Raw genomic sequence first — 23,653 nt, forward strand, 5'->3', positions numbered from 1 at the left:
AATTTCCTTGTTGAAGACAAGGAAATCTTGGCTTAAATCGCACTTCAATCTTCTAAATCTAAACTACATATTTTCAGGGTGAAGTGAATTTGGCCTTGAATGCATACAATCTTTAGTGAGTGCAACCCAGGCAAACAAAGCAAACATTTAAGAGCTGAGACTGATACCCATTAACATTTTCCCCTTCCCATTAACTTGTTCATGTCTCAGCGTTTTCACCAGGGCTTGAAGACAAAATATAGGTATAATGTGTAGTATGCAAAATGTACTGCTGTTCTAAAACTCCAACAATGTACCTAATAAATGTCACCATCTTGGAACCGAAATAAAACTGGGTATGCTAAATCCAAGATAAATTCACATCCTTCATAGGAGTGAAAGAACAAAAAGGCAGCAGATCGTGTCGTCATGTCCAACATTGTCACCTTTGTACCATACTGTGGTGACACGTGGTAACTTCTGTGCAGCTATTACATCTGCATTACTGAAGCTACTGTGCTAAATACCCCTTTGAAAATTTGTGCAGCTTGAATGTGGGGATCTCTTAACTTTCCAGTGACTCATCACAACTGCTTACTTCACCTCAACTATTAGTACTGCACCATTAACTGGTGTTACCAGTCCCATGTGCTATGAGATTGAAAGTAAAACATTAACGTAATGATTTTCTACATATAAAGTCAAATTCATATGGTAAGTTTTGCTTTTGTGTTTTTTTTTCATAGCTTCTGAAAACTACCATTATAAACCCTAATTTTGATATTCTGTAACTTTCTGCAAAAACTGTTTTGAAATTTCTCAATATATATTCTCAAACCAAAAGGGGAATTTTGGAAAGTCCCTAAATGTTACAAATTAAATTCCAAACTTCCTATGGGTTGAGTCCTCAGCGAGAATAAGATTTTTGAGAAATTTCTGAAAATAATAAAAATTACCAGAACACGACTTTCTTTTAGCATTGATTTAGATTGATACTCCATTCTGGGATTGCAAAGTGGGATATTTGCAATGGCCATTAAAAAAAAAAAAAAAACCTGTTTAATTAGATATTTGAATATTCACTCTGGAGCATCTACTACAAGTATCCCAGTACTTTGAAGAGTAACTCAAAGCACTGACCCACCACTGCTCTTAAGGGCTCACATAACAAGAAACTAGAATAAATTGTAGTCAATATTCATGAATAATAAAATACATATTACTTGATTGCACACATGCAATATATACATGCGAGGGCTCTCTTGTTTTAAGTATAGGGAATGTAGAACAGTATATAATGCACTGTTTACAGGTGAGGTACTTCATATTCAGAACTCAGGAAACTAGTTATTCCCATATTAAAAAGTCTCCCATATTTTTGTCTGTCTACATATAAAAGTATTTAAATAGTACACTTGCATCTAGAGATGTAAAATCCCATTTAATTGGTTAACCGGTTAAACACAATGCTTAAGAGGTTGACTGACTAAAGGGGGAGCAGGCAGGGGGTCATGGAGCAGCCCCCCTGCCATAGGCCCAGCCCAAACAAAGCAGCACCTGCCTGTGACCCCCTGCACTGCAGACGGGTTGCTCCAGCCAGACTGGAGTGCCGCTACCCACATCGGGCACCACTGGGCTGGAGCAGCCCCCACCAGTTAACCAGAACCGGTAAGCATCACTCGTTAAGCATGATCCTTGGTTAATCTTTCACATCCCTCCTTGCATCCAACATTGTGTATTACTGTGTTCAAAGTGGCAGAATTATGAGAACCTGAATTTCTTTGTTTATATTCTCCTTTTATAATGTTGCAGTAATGTAGCTTTGGCTTTTAACATGACGGTGGGTAACTATGGAGGTATTGTTTGTGTTTGTGGGGAAGGAGTTGGTGCTTAGGCATTGATTCTGGGCAAGGGTTGAATACCCGTAAATACTTCATAAAAAAACTAACATAATTCACTAGCCAATTTTAAGAGCAAAGCGATTCTCAGTTGGATAGTACTGCCTCAGTTTCAGATAAAACCCTTTGAACAGCTGCAAGTTGCAGCCCTTTGTAAAAGACTTTTTCCAAACTGTTCTGAGTATCTTAAGCATCATTGGATTAACAAAATTGGATTAACAAAATTGAGGATTTGGCAAAAGAATTTCTGAACTGGCATGTCAGAATATGTGGTGAAGAGTTCACTGATTCAAATCACTCTATAGCTATGCAAGAGGGGCTCGCCATTAGATTTTCTTTCAGATTTTTTTCAACCACTGCATAAGCAAATTAGAACGCTTGGTATAATTCTGGTACCTCCTGTGTGTGTGTGTGTGTGTGTGTGTGTGTGTGTACGCACTCAACTTCCTCAGAAGAAAGAGACAGAACAGGTAACTTGTTCCTACTGGTTTATTTTCTTAGCTTGTTGAGACATTAACTATGAAATGCAGGAGGGAGCTTTCCAAGTTGGAACGCATGGCTATACAATTTGGACAAAACAGTTAAGTGCTATGTTTAACCTTTTCCTTTGACAGCTACTTGATACAGTACCTTCTGTCAGTGCAGAAGTCATTGCTACACGGTCTCTTTGAAAGGCGGATGTGTGTGGGTGCCCATCTGGACCTTATTTAAAATATCCAGCTATCTGTAACGAGGTTAGTTCCCAAGGATAGTACTTTAATGAGCAAAGAGGAGTCTAGTAATCATGGAACACTGAAACCAGACTTGCTCACAACAAGGACAAACAGAGGAAATGGAGTAAGCTGCACTTCCTGCAGTTATGTTTACAAAAGTGCTGTTTGTCTTTAGGTTCCCTTGGAGACTTCCTGCAGGCATAGCTGTCATATTTTATGGTTATAAAAGTATATTAGCTGTGTGGCACAATTGCTTTAATTTTTCTATAATGCTTCCTCCTCTCATCCGGTATACTTGGCTATTTGTTTCTTGCTGTCATTTATGCAGCAGCGAGCTTGGCTGTGGCTAGGTGTTTGATCTTTTAACTGCATGGTACTGCTGTGCTACTTTTGTGTCTTGAAAGAAATATTTTCAGTATAAGAGCTCTGTCTTTGGATGGCACCTTTCAGACAAACTACAAGAAAAGACTTTAAAACGCACATTTTAAAAAACGAATTTAAAGGTATAAACAAGAAAAAGGGAGGGGGGGAGAGTATTTTATCACTGTGTGATTAGTTGTTTTTTTTTTCCCCAAGGATACACAAAAATACACTTATGCTCTCAACATCCATTGACTTTCAATGGGAGTTGGGAACCTACCTATCCTTCGTGCCTTTGAAAATCTTGCCTGATAAGTTTTTTTTAAATAGATGGTATGTTGCTGCTTGGGGGGGGGGCGGTAAAGCAAAAGCTGCTCCAGATGGCAGCTGTAAAGAATTCTCTTGTGCCACACAAAACTGTGGAGGGATGTGTGCGTGGGAATGGTTCGACAGGAGTGAAACACCTGTTTCCAAAATGTTCTTACCATTACAGCAATTTTTCTGATCTCTTAAGTATCGACAATGCATTAAACCAAGCCCAGGGCTAAGATAGCAAACATGCTGACCCTCAGGGGCACAGGATGATCCTTTGACTAAGTTCTTTGCACTGGGAGTAAATTATCCAGCACTTGATAGAAACCATTGCCAGCCCAAATGCCTGGACACTGTGCAAATTTAGTTTCCACTGAGGCATTTGTCTGTATGTGTATCTGGGTGTTCTTAAACTTGCATTTTAAATGAGATAATGTGTATTTTGAATGGTGACATCTAAGCAAGAATAGCACTTTACCTGTATAACCTCTGATAAATGCCAGTTCAGGGGTAAGTGGTGTTTTTATGGAAATCATTGTTTTCCATTTCCTTTTGAATTGGCCCCGGTTGAGTGCTCTTGCTAAACTTTGCCTGCTTGTGGAACTGACTGTTCCTAGCAGAATCGATCTAGTACTTTGTCACTGACTTTGTTCCTGGATTGCAGTTTGCTTTTTTTAGCCAGTAACAGAGCTTTAATAACTAACGCTAAAGCAAAAAACACTCCAACGTGTAGTGCCCTTATTTGTTCTCAGTCATATGTGTCTTCCAGTTGGCTTGGGTTGTATGTCGTGGACAGCTGCTGAAAATTGTAAGTGTACCAAATCTGTAGTACACTTAAAAAATGAAGAGGATGTGGATGGCCACATGGTACAGGGGTAGGCTGAGACAGGCTCTAATTTTACTTACTAGCCAGGTAGTAGAGGCTGCATATGCTGTGCAGAAAACCTGTGCTACATTCAGCACTTGACAATCAACATTGATTGGTTTTAATGTGATCTCTTTGCTTGGGCCCCTCACTGCTTAGATTGTGTGCGGCTATACCCTGGCTGGCTGTCCTACTCACAGGATGTGCTGAAGTTGTTTCAGTTGCTGTAACTGCAAATCTGTGTGGTTCTTAGTGTGTTGTTGATATTTCTACTTAAGGGTCCCTACATGTCCTTCCAGTATACAGATAGTTCTCTTGCTTCTTGTTGGCCTGAAATAAGAGGCCCGAGATACCTGTTACCTCCATGGCATTTGGAACATTTTGCCTTTGTAAAATGTTCATAGTGTTTATGAATGGAGTTTAATTTGACAAAAGTGTGGTCATATTTGGAGAAGGTGCATATATACCATGCAAACTTCACTCACAATGTGCCTTGCCCACAGGCCTCACCTTGGCCTGGGAGGGACCACTAGGATGTAAATGGGTAGCTAATTTTCCACACTTCTCCAAGATTTGGCTTCTCTCTCTCCAAGTGCCTATTAAAGGTGGCTTTTAATGTGAACTTCCCCCCCTCCCACACACACACACACACACACACACACACACTTTGAACGGACTCATTGCACACTGGCTAGCGAGCAACTGTCAGATTTTAGCACTGGTCTACACTGAAAACTTACATTAGGGTAGCTACAACTCTCTGGGACATGTGAAATCCCCGCTCCTGAGAGAGGTAGCTATGCCAACCTAACCTTGGGTGTGACAGTGCTGGGTCAATAGAAGAATTCTTCCACCAATCTCACTACTGCCTCTTGGGGAAGTGGATAAACTGTAGCAATAGGAGAATCCCTTCACTCGCCGTAGTGTGTCCATGGAAGTGCTTGCAGCAGATCCACTGCATTTTTAAGTGTAGACATGGGCATAGCCAAAGGCTATATCTACTGTACCACTTAGGTCACTATAACGTGTGTTGTTCCAGGGTGAATAAACCAACCCCCACTCTGAGCAAAGTAAGTGACAGGAATCTTAGCCCCAGGGTGCACAGCGCTATGTTGGTGGGAGCGCGTCTCCAGCCAACATAGTTGCTGCCACTCATTGGGGGTGGATTAATTAAGTAGGAGAGCTCTCTCTTCTCTGGGCTTAGAGCAGCTACACAAGGGAGCTTGCAATGGTGGAGCTGCAAGCCTTTGAGGGTGTGTCTAGACTATATAGCTCCATCGACGGAGCCATGTAAAGTAGTTTACCCGACACAGTCAATGAAGCAGGGATTTAAATAGTCCTCGCTTCATTGAAATAAAAATGGCCGCCGCTCTGTGTCGACAATCAGCTGATCCAGCACAGGGCAGCAGTCTAGATGCGGATCGGTTGACGAGGGAAGCCTTTGTCAACCGCTCCGTTATGCCTCGTTATGCTTCACTTGTCAACCAATCCACGCTGTGCTGGATCAGCTGATTGTCAGCACAGCACAGTGGCCATTTTTATTTCAATGAAACAGGCATTATTTAAATCCCCACTTCATTGATTGTCAGGTGAACTACTTTACATGGCTCCGTCGACGGAGCCATGTAGTCTAGACACCCTGAATGTAGCCATAGCCTTAGACTTTTAGGTTCAAACTGCTGACTAGTGCTGGATGGAACTAAAGCCTATTGGTGAATCCCTCCATCTCATTGCTGCTCTACATTTCAGCTCTGTCCTTCAGTGCTATTTGTCAGACTTTTTTCTAAAATGAAAGAGAAAACATCTGGTCTTAGTGGAAGTGCTTGGTGGGGTGGGCAGCAAAAGTGGTTGCAAAGCAAGGAGCAGGAGCAGAAACGCACCTTCAGCTTTGCCCAGCTCAGCTCACCAAAACCTCAAGTGCATACTCCACCAGCATCATCAGCTTTGCAAATCACTTCACCTTTAGCAACTGGCTTCTGTCACAAAATAATCCTAGTTCTTGCCACCACCATTTCACTTTACTTCTAACCAACTCTATTGCCTACTCTCAGATCTCTCCATTTCAACTATCTTTATACAGCAAAAGCATGTGTCATTTTCAACTGGTTTAGAGTGAGGGGGATCAAACTAGATGCAGCACTCCAGAGGAAGAAGTGCCACTTCTTTATATATTACCTTAAGATGATGTCTATCTTAGGGATGTAAGCGACTAGTCGAATATCCGATAAGCATAAGCTTATTGTATAGTTGAGTAGTGACTTGACTCATCGCTTCCCCTCCCTTTCTGCCTCTATCAGAAGGAGGCAGAAAGGGTGGGGGAGTAGGAACCAATGCTGGGGGGAGCCATCTTAAAACCCAGCTCCCCCAGCACCAGCTCCGTGGGGGGGGGGGGGGCATCGGCATAGGGGGATACAGTGTGAGTGAGAACTGAAGCTGTTCCCTGCTCACACCAGTTCCCACTGAGGCCGCTTCAGCCTTTGAAATGTACAAGAGTCCGGTGGCTCTTACTACATGTAAAAAGCAGAGCTGCAATGTGGGCGGCTCCTGGAGCCAGCATGAGCCAGGATTGCTCAGTCCCGGCTTGAGACAGCTCCTGGTGCCGGGCTTTGTAGAGCAGTCCTATCGACTAATCAGACAGTCAATACAATTTCTATTGACTATACGATTAGCCTGATAACCGCATTTTGATATCCTTAGTCTCTCTGATATTTAGTTTTAAGAAAAGTGATATTGGCCTAAAGTCTGATTTTTCTGGTTTGTGTTGGAATGTCAAAAGTGCCTAAGTACCATCTTCAAAAGAGACAAGGGCTTTTGAAAATTGCACCCACAGTCTCTGCTGATGGATGTCATTTGTTCGGCTGATGTGATCAGTCTATCGCCTGTATGAAATCCAAAACTTAGCCTACACGTAACATAGGCTATGTCTACACAGCAGAGCTATTTTGAAATAACATCAGTTATTCCAAAATAACATAGTCCATGTCTACAACAGTGTTCCTTCTGAGCTGTGCAGCTCAAAACTTCACAGGTGATTAATCAGCCCCACCCAGTCCGCTCGGTGCATGAAGCCTTGAGCTTATGATTGGGCAGGGCTGATTAATTGCCTGTGACGCTGTCCTGCCACGCAGCTTAGAGGGAACATTGGTCTACACAGCAAGCACTTATTTCGACATAATGTTGAAATAAAGTCAAGCTGGAGGACTTCTTATTCCAACTCCTGTAACCCTCGTTGCGTGAGGAATAAGGGAAGTCAGAGGAAGAGTGCTCTAATTCAGACTTCCTGCTGTGTAGACAGCGCCAAAAGCTGAAATAAGCTATTTCGACTTAAGCTATGCAATTGACATAGCAAAAGTTGCATAGTTTATTTCAGCTTTAGCCCTGCTGTTTAGATATGTCTATACAATTATTTTTACTGAATTGTAATGATAGGAAAATATATGGAACAGTTGAAAGAATATTGTGTGTGGGATAGGGAAGCTTTCCCCTCTCCTGAAGCCATACATACTGAGTAAGCTGCAGCAGAAGTAAAACCACTGTAGGTTAAGCCAGTTAACAATTAGATTTGAAAAAGAATTGCATGCATTGTAAGTACCAGACTCCATTGTACTGAAACTCCATCCATGCTGTAGGTTAATGTTGTACATTTTAATAGCTTGCTAGTTACAAAGTAAGTATCTCATAGCAGAATTTGTTCTTATTCAGTGGTTTTCAACCTGTGGTGGTCTGACTAAGATTTCCAAAGAGGTTCACACCTGCATTCAAACTTGTTTAGGGATCTGAAAATGAAAAAGGGGTTGAAAACAGTCAACCATGCATGTCAGTGAGGAAGTAAGAGTGTTTAGGTTTTCCCCTGCATTGTCGCTCACTGTGACTGTGTTAACTCTGCCTTTGCTATATGCAGCTAATTCATCTCTCCTCATTAATTTGTCCCTTTAACATTATTCCCTCATTCACCAGGTTTTCAAGCACATTTCCAAAAATATAAAACTGTTTCCATGTTAAAAGTTGTGGTCTACAGAAATATAGGATATTTGTGCATTGATTACAAGACATGTGGAATGCTGCTTTTAACTGTCTCCTGGTACTTGTGAGACTATACCCATAGCGAGTCGATGAATGTGGTTGTAGTGAGTGTGCAGGTGAGACAAGGAATTAATATGAGAAAATGCATGTGACAGGAAACATCCACTGCTGTTTAAGTTGTGTTGGGGAAGAGACCTATTCAGTCTGAATGCTTGTCTACATTAGTACAACTGTGAACCTTTGGTGCAGAGACTACCTGGCTACATGGTGTTTGATCAGCAGAAGAGGCTAGAAGTAATATTTTCACTATCTGCTCTATAACAGTTGGCTGGCCAGGCCTATATTCCAAATGATTGTATCCTTTGAAAGCAGCATCCTCAAAGGGCACTTCTGGGATTGTCCTTGTAGCTTATTACACTCCTGATGGCACTTCAATTGAAAATCTCCCATGTGTAACACCCTTAGAGATGTAACGTGAACTATATCTTTTCCCTCTTTCCAGCCTCTTGATAGTGTTATGCTATTTTCACTAAAGACCAACCCAGGGTTACACTTGCATTGCTTTTATTAAATGCCGCTGTTGAATGAAATGGAAAAGGGATTGAACCTGATCAACCATTCAGTCATATACAAACAAACTCTGTCTTGCTTTTGCTTAAAATTACCAGTCTGTTGTTCACATTAACTCACTGGCCCAGTGAGTTAAATGTGAGGGGGAGCAGTGGGGACTTCTCTTGGTCTGGACTGACACTCTGATCTAGACAAGATGAGACCCGGAGATTCATACAAGGCACCCCATCTTTGACAGGACTTTTCTTAATCAATCACCATCTGTTCTGTTTAACATCTGTTTATCTGGGAGTTATTCTTTACTCTGACAGCAGTATGTTGGTGGTTCTTTCCCAGTGTTTATCTTAAGGCTGTCTGGTTTGAAAAGGGATGCCTGTCCTTAGCTCCAAGGTCATCCATATGTCCTGCATCAGTCTGTGTCAGGTCTCATTTATGGAACCTTGATGTTTCTGAGTCTTCCAGACCCCACTTCTACTGTTTGAAACTGCTGGGACTACAAGTTATCTCTCCAAACAATCACATTCCAAACTCATGCATTGTCCCTCCCCAGGAACTACACAATCATGTCACACATGGGAAAAGATATACAATTGTCCTTATAAAAGGTATCAATCTATTCTAATACAAAGCTTCTGCTAGTATACACTTTTAATCATTCATCATATTTCCTTTATAACATAACCTATATTCTAATTTATTCCTAAGAGCAACAGTGTGCTCATGCTGAATCACAAGAATCCTTCTGATCTTTTTCTTATAATGGAAGGTTACAGAGCTCAAAAGGTTACAAAACTTACATTCACATTATACTGCAACTTACATTTACATTATATTACATTCAGTGGAGGCTTTACATAACAGATATATATGAAGAAGGGTTTGTGGGAAGATAGTTATGCAAGTCACATTAATGCCTGCCCATGTCTAGTGTGTATAACATGCAATAGTTAGTGTTGTATTGACTGAAATTCTTCACTGAGTAACTTTCACCCTCTGTTCCAGGAATAGCTTACTTGAATGCGAACCCTAAGGGACTGGAGAGTAGCTGTGTTAGTTTGTAACTTTAAAAACCGTGAGGAATCCTCTGCACCTTAGGGTATGTCTAGACTACATGCCTCTACCGACAGAGGCATGTAAATTAGACGTACCGACATAGTCAATGAAGCAGGGATTTAAATATCCCCTGCTTCATTAGAATAAAAATGGCCTCTGCATTGTGTCGGCTCAGCTGTTTGTCAGCACAAAGCTGCAGTCAAGATGGGGATCGGTCGACAAGGAAAGCTGACCGATCCCTTATGCCTTGTGAAACAAGGTTTACAGGATCGGTCGACAACGGCTTTCCTTGTCAACCGATCCCCGTCTTGACTGCTGTTTTGTGCCAACAAACAGCTGAGCTGGCATAACGCGGCGGCCATTTTTATTCTAATGAAGCGGGGGATATTTAAATCCTCGCTTCATTGACTATGTCGGTATGTCTAATTTACATGCCTCTGTCAGCAGAGGCATGGAGTCTAGACATACCCTTAGAGACTAAAAAAAAACCCATAGGATCCTGAGCTTTCGTGGGTGACACCAATTTCATCAGATGAGTTAGACTAATCATCTGATGAAGTGGGTTTTGCCCAGGAAACCTCATGATCTGAAATACATTTTGGTTAGTCTGTAAGGTGCCACAGGACTACTTGTTTGCTCCTAAAGGGACCAATTTAAATACCCTGTCCTGCCCCCAAATATCCCACCCTGCTGGAGGTAAGGTATAATGTTACTGGGGCAGTGTTGGCTGTCCTCTGAAGAGCTGATAGAATTGAAGGGTGTTGAGGTTGGAGATGTCAATGTGTAGATGACCACATGATTAACAGATAAGCTTGGGCTGAATCCTGTTGATTATACCCATCCTTCCCCTCTCTCTTGCTGAGGCAAGGAGGCGGAGCAGGTAGGAGCTAGTGCTGTGGGTAGCTGGTTTAAAAGCATGTTCCCCCCAGCACCGGCTCTGTGGTGTGGCCTGTAACCCTGCACTTCTGCCTCTATTAGAGGCAGCAGCATGTGGGGGGGTGGGCGCGGGGGCAGGCTGCTGCGAAGCAGCCTCTGTCCACGGTGGGCTCAGACTCACCATGGACAGAGGCTGCTCTGTGGCAGCAGCCCCTGTCTGCAGAGGAGAGGGGGTCCATGCTCCCCTAATTCTTATCCCCTGTTGCCAAGAAGATGCACTAATTATTTCTACTTCTCATACCTCTACCACTCTCCTTTCCAGTCCATCTAAAATGCACCTGTCAGGATGCTTTGCTGCTGCTCTTTATCCTCCTTCCTCTCTATCTCTCTTATCACCCCTTCAGAGAATCCCTAAGTCTGTGCTCTGACCACACTTCTCCGCTGCTCGATTTATCTCCTTTACCCGCTCCCAGCTTTATGTGTCTGGCTAAGAAGAGCCTCTCAAAATACAGAATCATAGAACACTAGAACTGGAAGGGACCTCGAGAGGCCATCAAGTCCAGTCCCCTGCCCTCACAGCAGGATCCAGTCCTGTCTAGACCATGTCAGACCCCCTTCTCTTTACCTAATTAAACATTTCCTGGGTGAACCATTCCAGCTGGAATGGCGATTACTGGTTCCACACTGTTAAACAACTTGCAGCCTAGAACCATGGAAGGCAAAGTTTCTCCTCTTTGTAGGCACATTTCATCTGTAGTGAAATTCTGTAATATGCACATATATTTAGCTGGATTCGGGAGTAACGAGTTCATGATAATACAGACAGCACAGGAATCTGTGTTACAAAACCACAATAGGGAATCCCAGTGGAACGCTTGAACTACAAGAACGTTCTTATTGCCTGAGAAAATGAGTCCTGATGGAGGCTTCAGAAAACATGCACCGCTTCATAAAAGCAGACTCTAGCCAAATAAACTGGAAAATTCTATTGTCCTCTGTTTCCGAGCAAGGGTTTGGCTTCCTCCCTGGCAGGCCTCTGGAACTGGAAAGCAATGAGCTGCAGCAGCATCAAGCCATAACCTCCCCATGACACGAACACAGAAGACAAATGTGTCCCAGAGTGGAGTTCAAGAGACACAGCCCCCTTTTATACTTTAAACAAGATGGCAGGCTCCATTTTTCCCATGCTAAAAGGCCCTTTGTGCTCCCTGGTGGTGAGAGGCTGACCATCAGCTACTTTGAAACTGCAGTTTTGCCTTGAGAAGAGAGCTCTGAAAACACACAATGTTGCTTTTCCTTCCACAAAGGCTAATGTTTCTTTGCCTACTGCAGTTTTGTTCTGGCTTTTGCTACCCACCTTCTATTTCTTCTTGTTCCTGAAAACAAGGCTCTTTCTTATTTAAAAAACACACACACACACACACACAATTCTATTGTGCTCCGGAGCGCTTTGGCTCTGAAAAGTAGTCAGCTATTATACCTCCTACAGCTTAATCCCTCAATGGTGCTACCAGCTAGATAAAGGCTGGTTAATGCTGCTTCCTTTCTCTAGCATCATGGGGAGGAAATCAGGGTTCCAAAGGCTTGTAATGTATGACTCAGGCATTATTAGAAGACTTGGCCTTCAGGGAAATAGGGCAATTTTCATGAGACAACAAACACATTTTGCTGAGAGGTTGATGGTTGAGTTCCATGTATGAGGGTTAAGAAGCGGAAGGGAAGGAGAAGGGACAATTTCAGCACAGCCCCCAGCCTCGGAAGTGTCACCTTGTGTAATACTTGACAAGCACAAAAGTCGTAGAAGGCCAGTCCAATCCCTGTGCCTCTGAAAGAAAACCTTTGCCTCTCTGCTTCCCAGGAGTAGAGGGGAGCGGAGTGTGCATGTGTGTGTAAAATAAAGGCAATACTAAAGCTCAGCATGACTCTCTCCCTCTTGCAGTATCAGGACCAGCTGCATCAGCAGTCAAGTGGCGCTAATGTTTGTTAGCTGTTGACAGGCTCCGTGCATTGCCCTCTGCCCCTGCCTCTTGTTTGCTACCTTGCTCCCGTGTACTCTCTCTGAAACTTCCTTTCCCAGGGATCATACCTCATCTGTGTCAGGAGGGGATGAACATGTTCCTAAGCTGTCTACACCAAATTCCCATTACTTCTGGCATTGGTTCAGCTTCAGCCGTATTAACAAGCTTAGGGGCTGTAGAAGGATGAGTCACCAGCACGTTTAATGCCAGCCAGGTACTGGTGCTCAGGCTAGGTCTGAAGGAAGCTGTGTTAAAACCCAAGTGACTCACCTAATTCCGGGCTCATGTTACTAACCCTAGTGCAGGTGAATTGATCTTAGCAGCAGTAGGAAGGTTTAGCATCTGTTCCTTGTGTATGCAAGACCTGACTGCCACCTGCACTGCTCTCATTGCTGCTTCTGGTTGCTCCTAGGCCTGCCTTAGGGTGCCAAGCCCTCTTATCTGACTCACTCACCCACCTCATCCATTCCAAACCCCTCACCCACTTCTTTCCCTTGCTTCTGTGCCTCAGAGCCCCATCCCCACCACAGATAGCTGAGCACTTTTAAAGCAGAAGTAACAGTTGCCCTCTTCCTCTTGTATTGCCAGGAAGCCAGTTCAGAGAAGAGGTTGTGTGGGGATGGTGACGTGTTGCTAAGCAGACAGGCTGTTGTGTTTTGTACCAGTGCAAGCTATTTCTCTGTGTGGCTTCATTCCTAGGTATAATGAGCTGCAATAATAAGGCCAGGGCAGGCTTAATATGATCATATGGGGTGCAATTTCTGAGCCAGCTTCAGATGGGACTGGGCACTTCTTGCTACTCTGGCTCATGAGCCGTCTGGTGGTGCTGAGGGATCTGAAAGGATGCCAGGGATGTCCTGTAAAGGAGGGTAGTGCCCGAACAGCCTCCTGCTGTGCAAAGTGCTGCTCAGACACAGAAAAGAGACCCACCCTATCCCAATAGACTAGCCTATTTGGATTGTCAACAGAGGTCCTGCTTGTTGCAGAGACCCTTATGTGCAACTGCAGAATACATACAAATAACAGAGGGGGGCAGAGAACAGGGAGCCTTGTTCCAAACCAGTGGCAATAGGAGTGGCCAAGAGGAGTTTTCTTGTCCCATACCTGATTGGCTCTGTTACGGTTGATACCTTTGATCTGGGTCTGATTGTTCTGGGCAGTATCTCAAATAAGTGCACTGCACTCAAGATTTAGGGCTTGCAAAACTTTCCTGCCCTCCAGCTGTACCATTAAAGACCCTCTTACTGAGATGCCTGCCCTCTGATGGCCACTGGCAGGGTCTATCTGAGTAAATTCATGTTCTGTTACCCCACCATTAGTTAGGATAGGCTCAATTTGTTTTTGTTCTTGTGGCCGTGTTTGCTCTGCAGCTTGGCATTGAGGGGCTAAGAAAAGGGCCTGGGCTAAGATGACTGGGCTAACCCATACACCAGGCTCCTGAACACCTGCTCTTCCCACATAGCTGAGAGGGCTGGACTCAGGCAAGGAGGGGATGTAGATGTGCAGGGCCCCACCTTGGTTCTGCTCCCACCTTATGGCCTGGTATCCTGGCACCTGCATTGTGACACTCCTTCCAGGAGCAGCAGGGCCGAGGTGTTGAGTGGGCAGGTTGGACCCCTTGTACTAGGTGCGTAAGAAGGTCTGCAAAAAATGTGTGTGGGGAGGAATCTATCCATTTCTATAGAAATGGAAGTAACTTCACACCTGCTTACCTCCTCATCCTCCATCAATTCTGCTACCTCCAAAGTGGGGAGTAGCAGAGAACCCCGCCCTTTTCTTGAAGGAGGGAAGAGGAGATAGAATAACAGAACACTACAACTGGAAGGGACCTCAAGAGATCATCAAGTTCAGTCCCCTGCCCTCACGGCAGGACCAAGCACCATCTAAATCATCCCTGATAGATGTCTGTATAACCTGCTCTTAAATATCTCCAGAGATGGAAATTCCACAACCTCCCTAGGCAACTTATTTCAGTGCTTAACCACTATGATAGGAAGTTTTTTCTAGTGTCCAACTTAAACCTCCCTTGCTGTAACCTAAGCCCATTGCTTCTTGTCCTATCATCACAGGCCAAGGAGAACAATTTTTTTTCCTCCTCCTTGTGACACCCTTTTAGATCCTTGAAAAGTGCTATCACGTCCCCTCCCAGTCTTCTCTTTTCTAAACTAAACAAGCCCCATTCTTTTAGTCTTCCCTCATGGGTCATGTTTTCTAGAACTTGCATAATTTTTGTTGCTCTTCTCTGGAACTTCTCCAATTTCTCCACATCTGTCTTGAAATGTGGCACCCGGAACTGGATACAATACTCCAATTAAGGCCTAATCAGCACAGAGTAGAGCAGAAAAATGACTTCTCGTGTCTTGCTCACAACACTCCTTTTAGTGCATCCCGGAATCATGTTTGTTTTTTTGCAACTGCGTCACACTGTTGACTCATAGTTAGATTGTGGTCCACTAAGACCTCTAGATCCCTTTCTGCTGTACTCCTTCCTAGATAATCACTTCCCATTCTGTATGTGTGAAACTGATTGTTCCTTCCTAAGTGGAGCACTTTACTTTCGTCCTTATTAAATTTCATTCTGTTTACCTCAGACCACTTCTTTAGTTTGTCCAGGTCATTTTGAATTATGACCCTAACCTCCAAAGCAGTGGCAACCCCTCCCAGCTTAGTATCATCTGCAAACTTAATAAGCGTACTCTCTATGCCGATATCTAAATTGTTGATGAAGATATTGAACAGAACCGGTCCCAAACCAGAACCCTGCGGAACTCCACTTGTTTTGCCTTTGTAGCGAGATTGTGAACTGTTAGTAACTGCTCTCTGAGAGTGATTATCCAGCTAGTTATGCACCCACCTTCTAGTAGCCCCAACTAGGTTGTATTTCCCTAGTTCATTGATAAAAAGATCATATGAGACTATATCAAATACCTACATTTTAGTAAGGCATTAAGACATCCACCACTTCTCCCTTATCCACAAGGCTTGATATGTTATCAAATAAAGTTATCAGATTGGTTTGATATGATTTGTTATTTACAATTCATCCTGGCTGTTTCCTATCACCTTATCTTCCAGATGTTTGCAGATTAATTCCTTAATTGCATCATTATCTTCCCTGGCACAGAAGTTAAACTGACTGGTCTGTAGTTTCCTGGGTTGTTCTTATTTCCCCTTTTATAGGTGAAGCGATGGAGCTGCCTTGAGCTGCAGGCTCCTGCTCCCCTCTCCCTTGCCTCTCCTGTGAGAACAGCTTCAGCTCCCAAGTGAAGGGGCTGCTTCCTGCTGCACCGCAGGAGGCAAGGAAGTGAAGAAAACAGCCAATCAGAGAGGAATACTACCAACAGGGCTCAATCATCGGCCCTGTCATCTGACTGGAAGTGCATAGATGTTGTTTAAGGCATCTGTGATCATTTGCAACTAGGTGCTCTTCACACAGTGGTTGGGAATTTCTCTTCCTGCCAAAACCTGAGTCCTCTACCGAGATGACTTGGCAGACTTTCTCCCCACTCTACTGCCTGAGCAAAGTGTCTTGGTGTTAACACCTCACAGAAGTAGGGATGTTAAAGACTAGTCAACCAGTTGACTAGTTGCTTCCCCCCTCCTCCTTCACTGCATCTATTAGAGGCAGCAAGAGGGGAAAGTGGAGGGTATTTCAAAGTGGACCCCAGGCTCCATGCGGCACTGATGCTTTGAAATGTCACAGTGGAATTTCAAAGTGGCAGCGCTGCAGGGAGCCGCTGTGTGGCGCTGCCCCTTTGAAACACCGTGACAGCATTTCAAAGGGGCAGCACCGCCCTCTCGTCTAATCAAATAGTCAATGAAAAAAGGCATCGACTATTCTATTAGTGAATTACACGCTACTTAATATCCTTACGCAGAAGTGCATGTGGCGGTTCCCAGCTCCAAGCTATTGTTTCAGGCTCTCTACAGACTCAGACATCATACCCAGCTGTGCCTGGGTATCATTTACCTGATTCTCACTGCAATCATGAAGATTAGAACCATTTGACTCCAGGAGCTGGGACTTGTGCCTGGGTGTCTGTGCATTAATCCAACCTGGCCTGCTACTGTCTTTGAATGAAATGTATGGGACACCTAATGGAAAAGTTAGTGTACAGTAAGCCAGTGAGAGTTCATTAGGGCCCGTTAAATCAGAAAATCTTGGCATTTTACTCATTGGGCATCTCTCTGCAGGCCTTTGATAGTGCAGAGCAACACTATAGCCCCTCCCAGCTTATGCAGTTCATGCAAACTCAACAGGTCAGTACCAGAGTGTTAATCTATATAGATCCATTGACATCAATGGAGTTACACTGCCTTACGCTCTCCTAAGAATCTGTCCTGTAAGATCTCCTTTATCTTTCTGGAAATCCTTCAAAAAACTGGTGTGACTACTGCTGCAAACACAGTTACTGTAGTTTTGCATCAGCATCCTAAAATAGTGTCCAAATCAAAGACCTAAAAGGACAGATATTAATGCTATAAGAGTTTCTTTGCTCAAAGTGTACAACAAATGTTAGTGCTCATAATTTCTTAGCACCGAAAGGCAGAAAGTGCTTCGAAGCCTTTATTAAATTTAAGTCCCCATGTATTGTTTAAGCTAGGTTATGTTAGTGTTTGGCTTCAAAACAAATCCTCCTGAAATGTGTTGATTTAAATGAAGCAATCGTCCCCTGGAGCAAGAATTGCTCTGGTACTAGAATATAGCTCTTTCAATTTTACCTCTCAATCTATTTTCAGCATTAACACCAGAAGCTGTATAAGATGAGAGATGTGTAACCTGGTGACAGCATTGACTTCTCTCTCTCTCTCTCTCTCTCTCTTAACCAGGATTTTGTTCACTCCTGCTGTTGTACACAAGATTATCAGCTAGGAATCCTTCAGGGGGTACTAAAGGGTTGGAGAGAAGAATCAGGCCCAATATCATCATCTTAAAATTAATATTCACTTAAAAGGTTAATGACAAAAAAGCATCTCAAGCAGCTGATAGAACAGCCTTGGAGAGGCAGGAAGTGAGTTCTAACTGTATTATTCTCATACCTTTTGAGTCTGTGTGGGTGTGTCCACACTGCACATTAGCATCAGCTCTGACTCAGGTTTGAGTCCAAACCCAACTTCCAGCCACACAAATCAGTCTGACCAGTGTCATTAACCCCTGTTACCAGGTGGGTCAGTACCTGAATCCTGCTGTGACTGCTGTCATTTTGCAGTTTTCAGCATGGATGAGAGATACAATGAAGAAAGGTGGAGTCCTTGGTCACTCAAACTTAGTCTTGGAAACACAGTCCACAGGCACAGGTTTACACTGTAGTGTAGACATACCCCTTAAGGGTTCAGCTGGGCAAATCTCTGCTCTCAGGCCCTTTATTCATGGCTATTAAGCTGACTGGTGTTGAGAGACCCATCTACGTGTCTTCAAGAGAAGCTGGAATTTGAAGCAGGTTTGACAGTATATATTTAAAAAGCTTTGTGAAATAAAATAAGATGATCCTTTATTTTGTCCTATCCCATACATCAGTGTTTCCCAAATGGTGCTCCACAGAACCCCAGGGTTCTACAAAGTGAAAGTAAGGGTTAAGCGAGAACTCAATCACTCCCTCCTCCTAGAGACAGAGAGGATCTGGTGAGCAAAGATGCCGGATCCTTCTCTGGTTTCCTGCTGGCTTTCAGACACTTCCCCTCCCCCCGCTGCCACTCTGAGTGACTGCATTTTGGCCTCCAGGTCTCCCTGGTCCACTCCCTGGTGTGTTGTGGGGTGGTGTGTTTTGTTTTTGCTTGACAAATTTCCCCCCTGTTCCTTGAAATTCTTCCAAGTTTAAAAGAGTTCTATGGCCAACAAAATTGGGAAACACTGCTATATAGTGATATTGGAGGTAGCGATTTAATGAATAGGTTGCTTTCCCATCATGATTGTATTAGCATTAGTGAGTTTGAGTGTAAGCAGATTTGAAATGGAGTAAAAATTCCATCACAATAATAGTCAAAATTGGTGTGTTTGGGGCAGACACTGCAGGGAAGTCACCACTATACTTAATGAAATGTTAACACCATCCTTTCTGAAGATGAAAATAATATCTAGTTGCAGGTATTGCTTGCTTCCAAATGCACAGAATGTAAGCAAACAAATGTTTCTATGATTTGTGTTCATTAATTTGAAGATTGAAGATTAATTTGAAAAGATTACATTTTATTTTATGCCACTGCCTTTTCAGATTCTGGCTTCCTGTGTGCTTAGCCTTTTGCAGTTTGCATCATGTCTTTAGAGTAAATTTGATAGGCACAGGATGTTATAATAATTCGGATATTGAACCAACAAATCAATAAAAACCCCTCAATTTCTAGGAAAGATGCATCACATCTTCCCACAGAAATTGTACCATATGACCTAATATCAGTGAAACAATAGATTCAACAATAGAGTCTTCTGATGGTGCCTTGCAGACGTAATAGCAAAATAGAATTTTTACTATGCTTTGAGACCTATGGATTTAGTAACTACTGATGTGTTTGTCCATTCATTACACACATTAAAAACAAGTTTTCCCCCAAAAAAGTCATTTTTTCATGGCTACTCCTTTAGTGTATTTATGGTGTATGAGTCACCAGGCTTTTTTCTGATTGGATGAAAATTAAACACCCCTGAGACTGTCAGTCAGTTATAGCCATTCTCAGCTTCATTCACAGATTTATTAGCTTGCACACAGAGAAATTCATTCAGAAAACTTCATTCACAAAAACAGCAACACTCTCTTCGGAATTTTAAACAAAGAAATTCTGCTGTAACCTGGCTTACAAGGAAAAGCTAAAGATTGCTCAAGGGTTGACAAGGAAGCTGCACAAAGATGATGATGATGAGTCTGAAGATGTGAAGTAAAATTGTGCTGAAGCATACAAATATTGAGCATCTTTTGAGATTGCGATGCTGAATTACTTTAAAGACAAGAATTAGAAGGCTTTGTATTAAGAACCGTTGATGACATATAGATAATTATTTTGCATGATTTTGAAATCCTATTGTGGGAATAAAGAATGTGCAATTGCAGAACCATGATTTCTTTCCAGTGGGGCAGCTGAATACAAAATTCTAAGAACAGGGCTTGTGAGGTATCGCTTTGGGTTGTTGCTAATCTAAAGGTGGTGTTGAGATTCTAGCTATCTTGTACTGCTTTCTGTAGAATATATATATTTTTAGCCTTTACTGCAGCCAGGCATTCACTGTTAATGATGCGGGCTATAACAGTGAGTGTTCAAAGCTGAGAACGATTTAGAGGCTTGCTTGCTTGCTTGTGGCAGAAGAGATTTTAAGTATGGATAGCATCTCTTCAGATTAAACTGCTGTAGCATTGTTATAGCTGTGTGTATGTCCTTTAGAATGATTTACGGATGACCACACAGACTTAAGCTATGTTCGTTAAGAAAAATAAGACACTTGTGAACTAGTAGACAAAAAAAACAACAGTTTAAAAAATTGTTTGAATTGCTTAATTTCCATGTCTTTTATCTATAAGAGGAGAGCAAATTTATGCAACAGTATCCAGTTACAGAACTTCCAAGGCTATGAGAGAACGCAGTCAGCACAGTCTCAGTGGACATGCACTATATGTAGGACTCTTTAGACACCCAGGAATGCTTCACAGGGCTAAATACAGTAGGTTTAGGGATGATTCTATAACATCATTAGAGGAAGGCACACAAAATAGTTCTTTAAATATCAAAGGCTCTTCTTCATCTTCTCTTTCCTCAACACCTCATTTGCCAATTGAGGATGTCAACTTGGGGACACAGGACAGCTCCACCACCTTGTGCACTTTGATACCCCGAATGGCTAATATTAAATTATCCAATCCATCTAATCTTCCTGGTTTAAAAAACTTCTGTCTGGGGACAAAAGAGGTGCCAAGAATTAAACTCACAGAGTGTGTTACAGTTCCAGGCAGCCCGACCTCACCAGAAATCAGTTTACTAAGCTGCCTGCCTGCTTCTTATCCACGGCAGGATCCGGAGAAACTCGATGTAAATACAAAATCTCAAGATGACTGCGTCTTGTTGGGCTTTGAGTCTGCCTCTCTAAGCAAACAGGACAGCCCCCTGGTGCAGAGTGGAGAGGGCATTGTGAAGACTGGCATGACCTACTGTGTACGTGTAAGTAGCTTCTTGCTGATTTTCCATTAAAAACAATTAAATTGTGTGGGCTTATGCAGCATAACCTTCCTCTTCCTACTTGTTCAATAGGTACTGAAAATCACCATATACTGCATGTTCCCTGTTTCCTGAGGCCTTGTATAAGTGGCATGTTGATTATACAAAGGGGAATTAAAGTACATAAAAAAATCCAAAGGTAGTAATAGTCTCCAGAAGCATTTCCATGAAGGCTTATTATAATAAACACTCCTGAAGCAGATTAACTGACTGGAAATTAAAAAAGGGTATGTTTGAGGGAACTGAACACTAAATGGCTTCTTTTTTCCCTTTACAGCCATCCTGCTGCATAAAATCTCCAATAGGTTGTTAGACTGGCATGTTGCTTTAGGGGTGTAATAGTTGCTGAGAACCATGCTGCAAACGGTGGTGCTTTTGCATCGTCTTCCCTAGAAATATTGAGGGTGTTGTCTTGCATTCAGCATATTTTGCTGTCCTAAATTTGCATTTGCAATATGCTTAATTTTCTGGTACTAACAGTGCATAAGGTAATCTACCCGTTAGCTGTTTTGAAGCTATCCATTTCTGGAGGCTATCTCCCTCTCTCTAGTATATTTCATTTTCACTGGTGTGCTGGCTCTGTTACATTTTTGTCTCTTCATTTTTCACTCACTGGTGGGAAGGAAATCTTGCTGCAGGAATGATTCCCTGTGAACTGTATTTTCTGCTCCCCTCACCCACCACACTAGGGCTGGCCTTACCATGAGGCGAACTAGGATCCAGAGTGTAGAAAATTGTGTCTGCTGCTGGTGCATATGTATTCTCACTGCTCTAGATGCACAGAGATGATGGAGTGCTGTGCTGGAGGAAGGAAGGCACAAGATACATAACAGGCAGGCAGGAGAAAAGGTGGCATGGGGGCATCATCTGAGCTCCCCACCTCAGGTGCCAATATGTTGTGTGCCGGCCCTGCACCACACACGCATCATTTATTTTTCTTCTTTTCCAGTGTAGACTTGACAATTGTTATCCTAATTCTGGCACCGTGGAAAGAACTGACAGTTGCTTCCTATTCTACTCTGGACCTTTGATGCTGACCTTTTAATTTCTTAAGGTTCATATCCTTCCAAAATAGATGACCATCTACATTAGGCACAGCGAATGGGCCTAGCTTATGTAATGGGAAAATTACAGCAGAAAAATTTTCAAGTTACTTCAGAAGTAATGGCCCAAGAGACTGAGCCTACCACTGGCTCCCATACTTCAGTTTGGCATGATAATCTTTATAGTTCAGTTATCCCCTAGGGACTTACAAATTCAATATTTAATCATTTGTTCCAATATCTTTCTAACTATCAAAGTTAGGCTGGTAGTCTATAATTCTCCTGGTCCTCTTCTCCTATTTAAAAAAAAAAGATTCTCTATTTGCCCTTTTCCACTCTTCTAGACCTCCCCTTTACTCCATGAGTCCTCAAAGATAATTGCTAATGGTTGTTAGGTTGCTTCAAATAATTTTCATGCAAAGGATGTACCACAGAATAAATACATCTAAGATATCTAAATATTCTTTAATTTGAACTTTCCCTATTTCAGCTTTTGTTCCTTCTACCTTGTTAATGTTAAGGTAGAAAAGAGAGCAAAGGCTAGTCAGAGGAAATAAGAAAGAGGAATGCAAGGTTACAAAAGGCCCTATCCCCTTCTGCTATGTCCCAAGTTGAATATATTTTAAATCTCTTTGTCCATCTTAAACTGAGTATATTTCATAGAAGAATTTTTCTTAAGTGGAACTCTCTTCAGAGAAGGCTTCCTCAACTCATTTGTAGCTTACTGTCATTGCCACAATAAGAAACTGCTCTCCACTGTCTTGAACAAAACCACGATCCATCTATTTATAATTAACTGTCGTCAGCCCGTTAGATGAAAGGTCACATGTCCCCTCTGATGTCCTGAAGAGTTCACTTAGAGCAATAGAGAACAAATTTTCCTCTTTATAACAGACCAAATTTTGAATGAATCCCTTAGCTTATGATCTCAGTATGATGAGTTTGACTGCATGGGTCTAATTCATGTGAGCAGCCAGACTCAAGTGGGTCTGCTCACGTGACCAATGGCTACAGGCTCAAACCTACTAGTCTTTTTCTCCTTGCTGCTTTATCTGAAATTTATCATGGCAAAGATGTTCTTTAAACAAATACTAGTAATATCATTTAGTTTATTTGATTTTACCACGTGTGTTGGTTGAGGCATGTCAAATTGCAGACTTGGATTGCCCCTTTCAGGACCTATCCTTCCTCCTGTTGAAGTTTTCAACTTTTCTTAAGGCATCCATGTGGCCTGATTTCTTTCAGAAGTGTTGCGCACAGAGAACAACTATTAATCTCATTTCTTATCTAATAGGGAAAAAAGATCACAGAAGTCCACAATTTTCTTGACTTCTTATAGACTGGGACAACTAGTACTAAAAGTGAGGGTTGAGGAAGGTTCTCTCTGTCTCTCCTTCTAGAAAGAAAGGAAAAAAAAAAAAGAGAGTAGCTGCAGCGCTGGCAGAAATGGCAGCTGGCCACCAGAAATTAAAAGGAGGCATTAAAGCCTTGTAAAGGAGGGGGAAAAGACTTAAGGGCATTGCAGATGAAGGAGTAGTACCGGAGGGACCAGCAATCCTTTATCCCTCCCAACCCAGGACTAGAACCCATGACCCCGGGGCTCGCACCTGGGGCTGGCACGTGCTGCGATCCCAGGCCAGGGGCCACCCATGTGTCTCACACCTGGGGCCAGCACCGGCATGTGCCGTGACCCCGGGCAAGGGGCCGCCCATGTGCTATGGGCCGGCACTGCGCTTGTGCTGCA

The 23,653-nt window shown here is 42.8% G+C and overlaps 1 protein-coding gene across 8 annotated transcripts in view; it reads left to right on the forward strand.

Moving 5' to 3' along the window:
- The first annotated feature begins 2,186 nt into the window (after window positions 1–2,186).
- SHC4 (SHC adaptor protein 4) overlaps window positions 2,187–23,653 on the forward strand; it is an 86,926-nt gene continuing 65,459 nt past the window's right edge. For 2 of the 8 annotated variants that reach the window (XM_075897208.1, XM_075897210.1), the window contains exon 1: window positions 18,817–20,809. In XM_075897208.1, coding sequence (XP_075753323.1) covers window positions 20,225–20,809 — 585 coding nt within the window. In that variant the 5' untranslated portion in view covers window positions 18,817–20,224. Of the gene's footprint in view, window positions 2,458–18,816; window positions 20,810–23,653 lie in introns of those variants that run through there. The other 6 variants (XM_075897211.1, XM_075897212.1, XM_075897213.1 and 3 more) reach the window with 6 other exon arrangements.

This window comes from Pelodiscus sinensis, chromosome 14 (genome assembly GCF_049634645.1).
Source record: "Pelodiscus sinensis isolate JC-2024 chromosome 14, ASM4963464v1, whole genome shotgun sequence".
In the NCBI taxonomy this organism is placed as follows: domain Eukaryota; kingdom Metazoa; phylum Chordata; order Testudines; family Trionychidae; genus Pelodiscus; species Pelodiscus sinensis.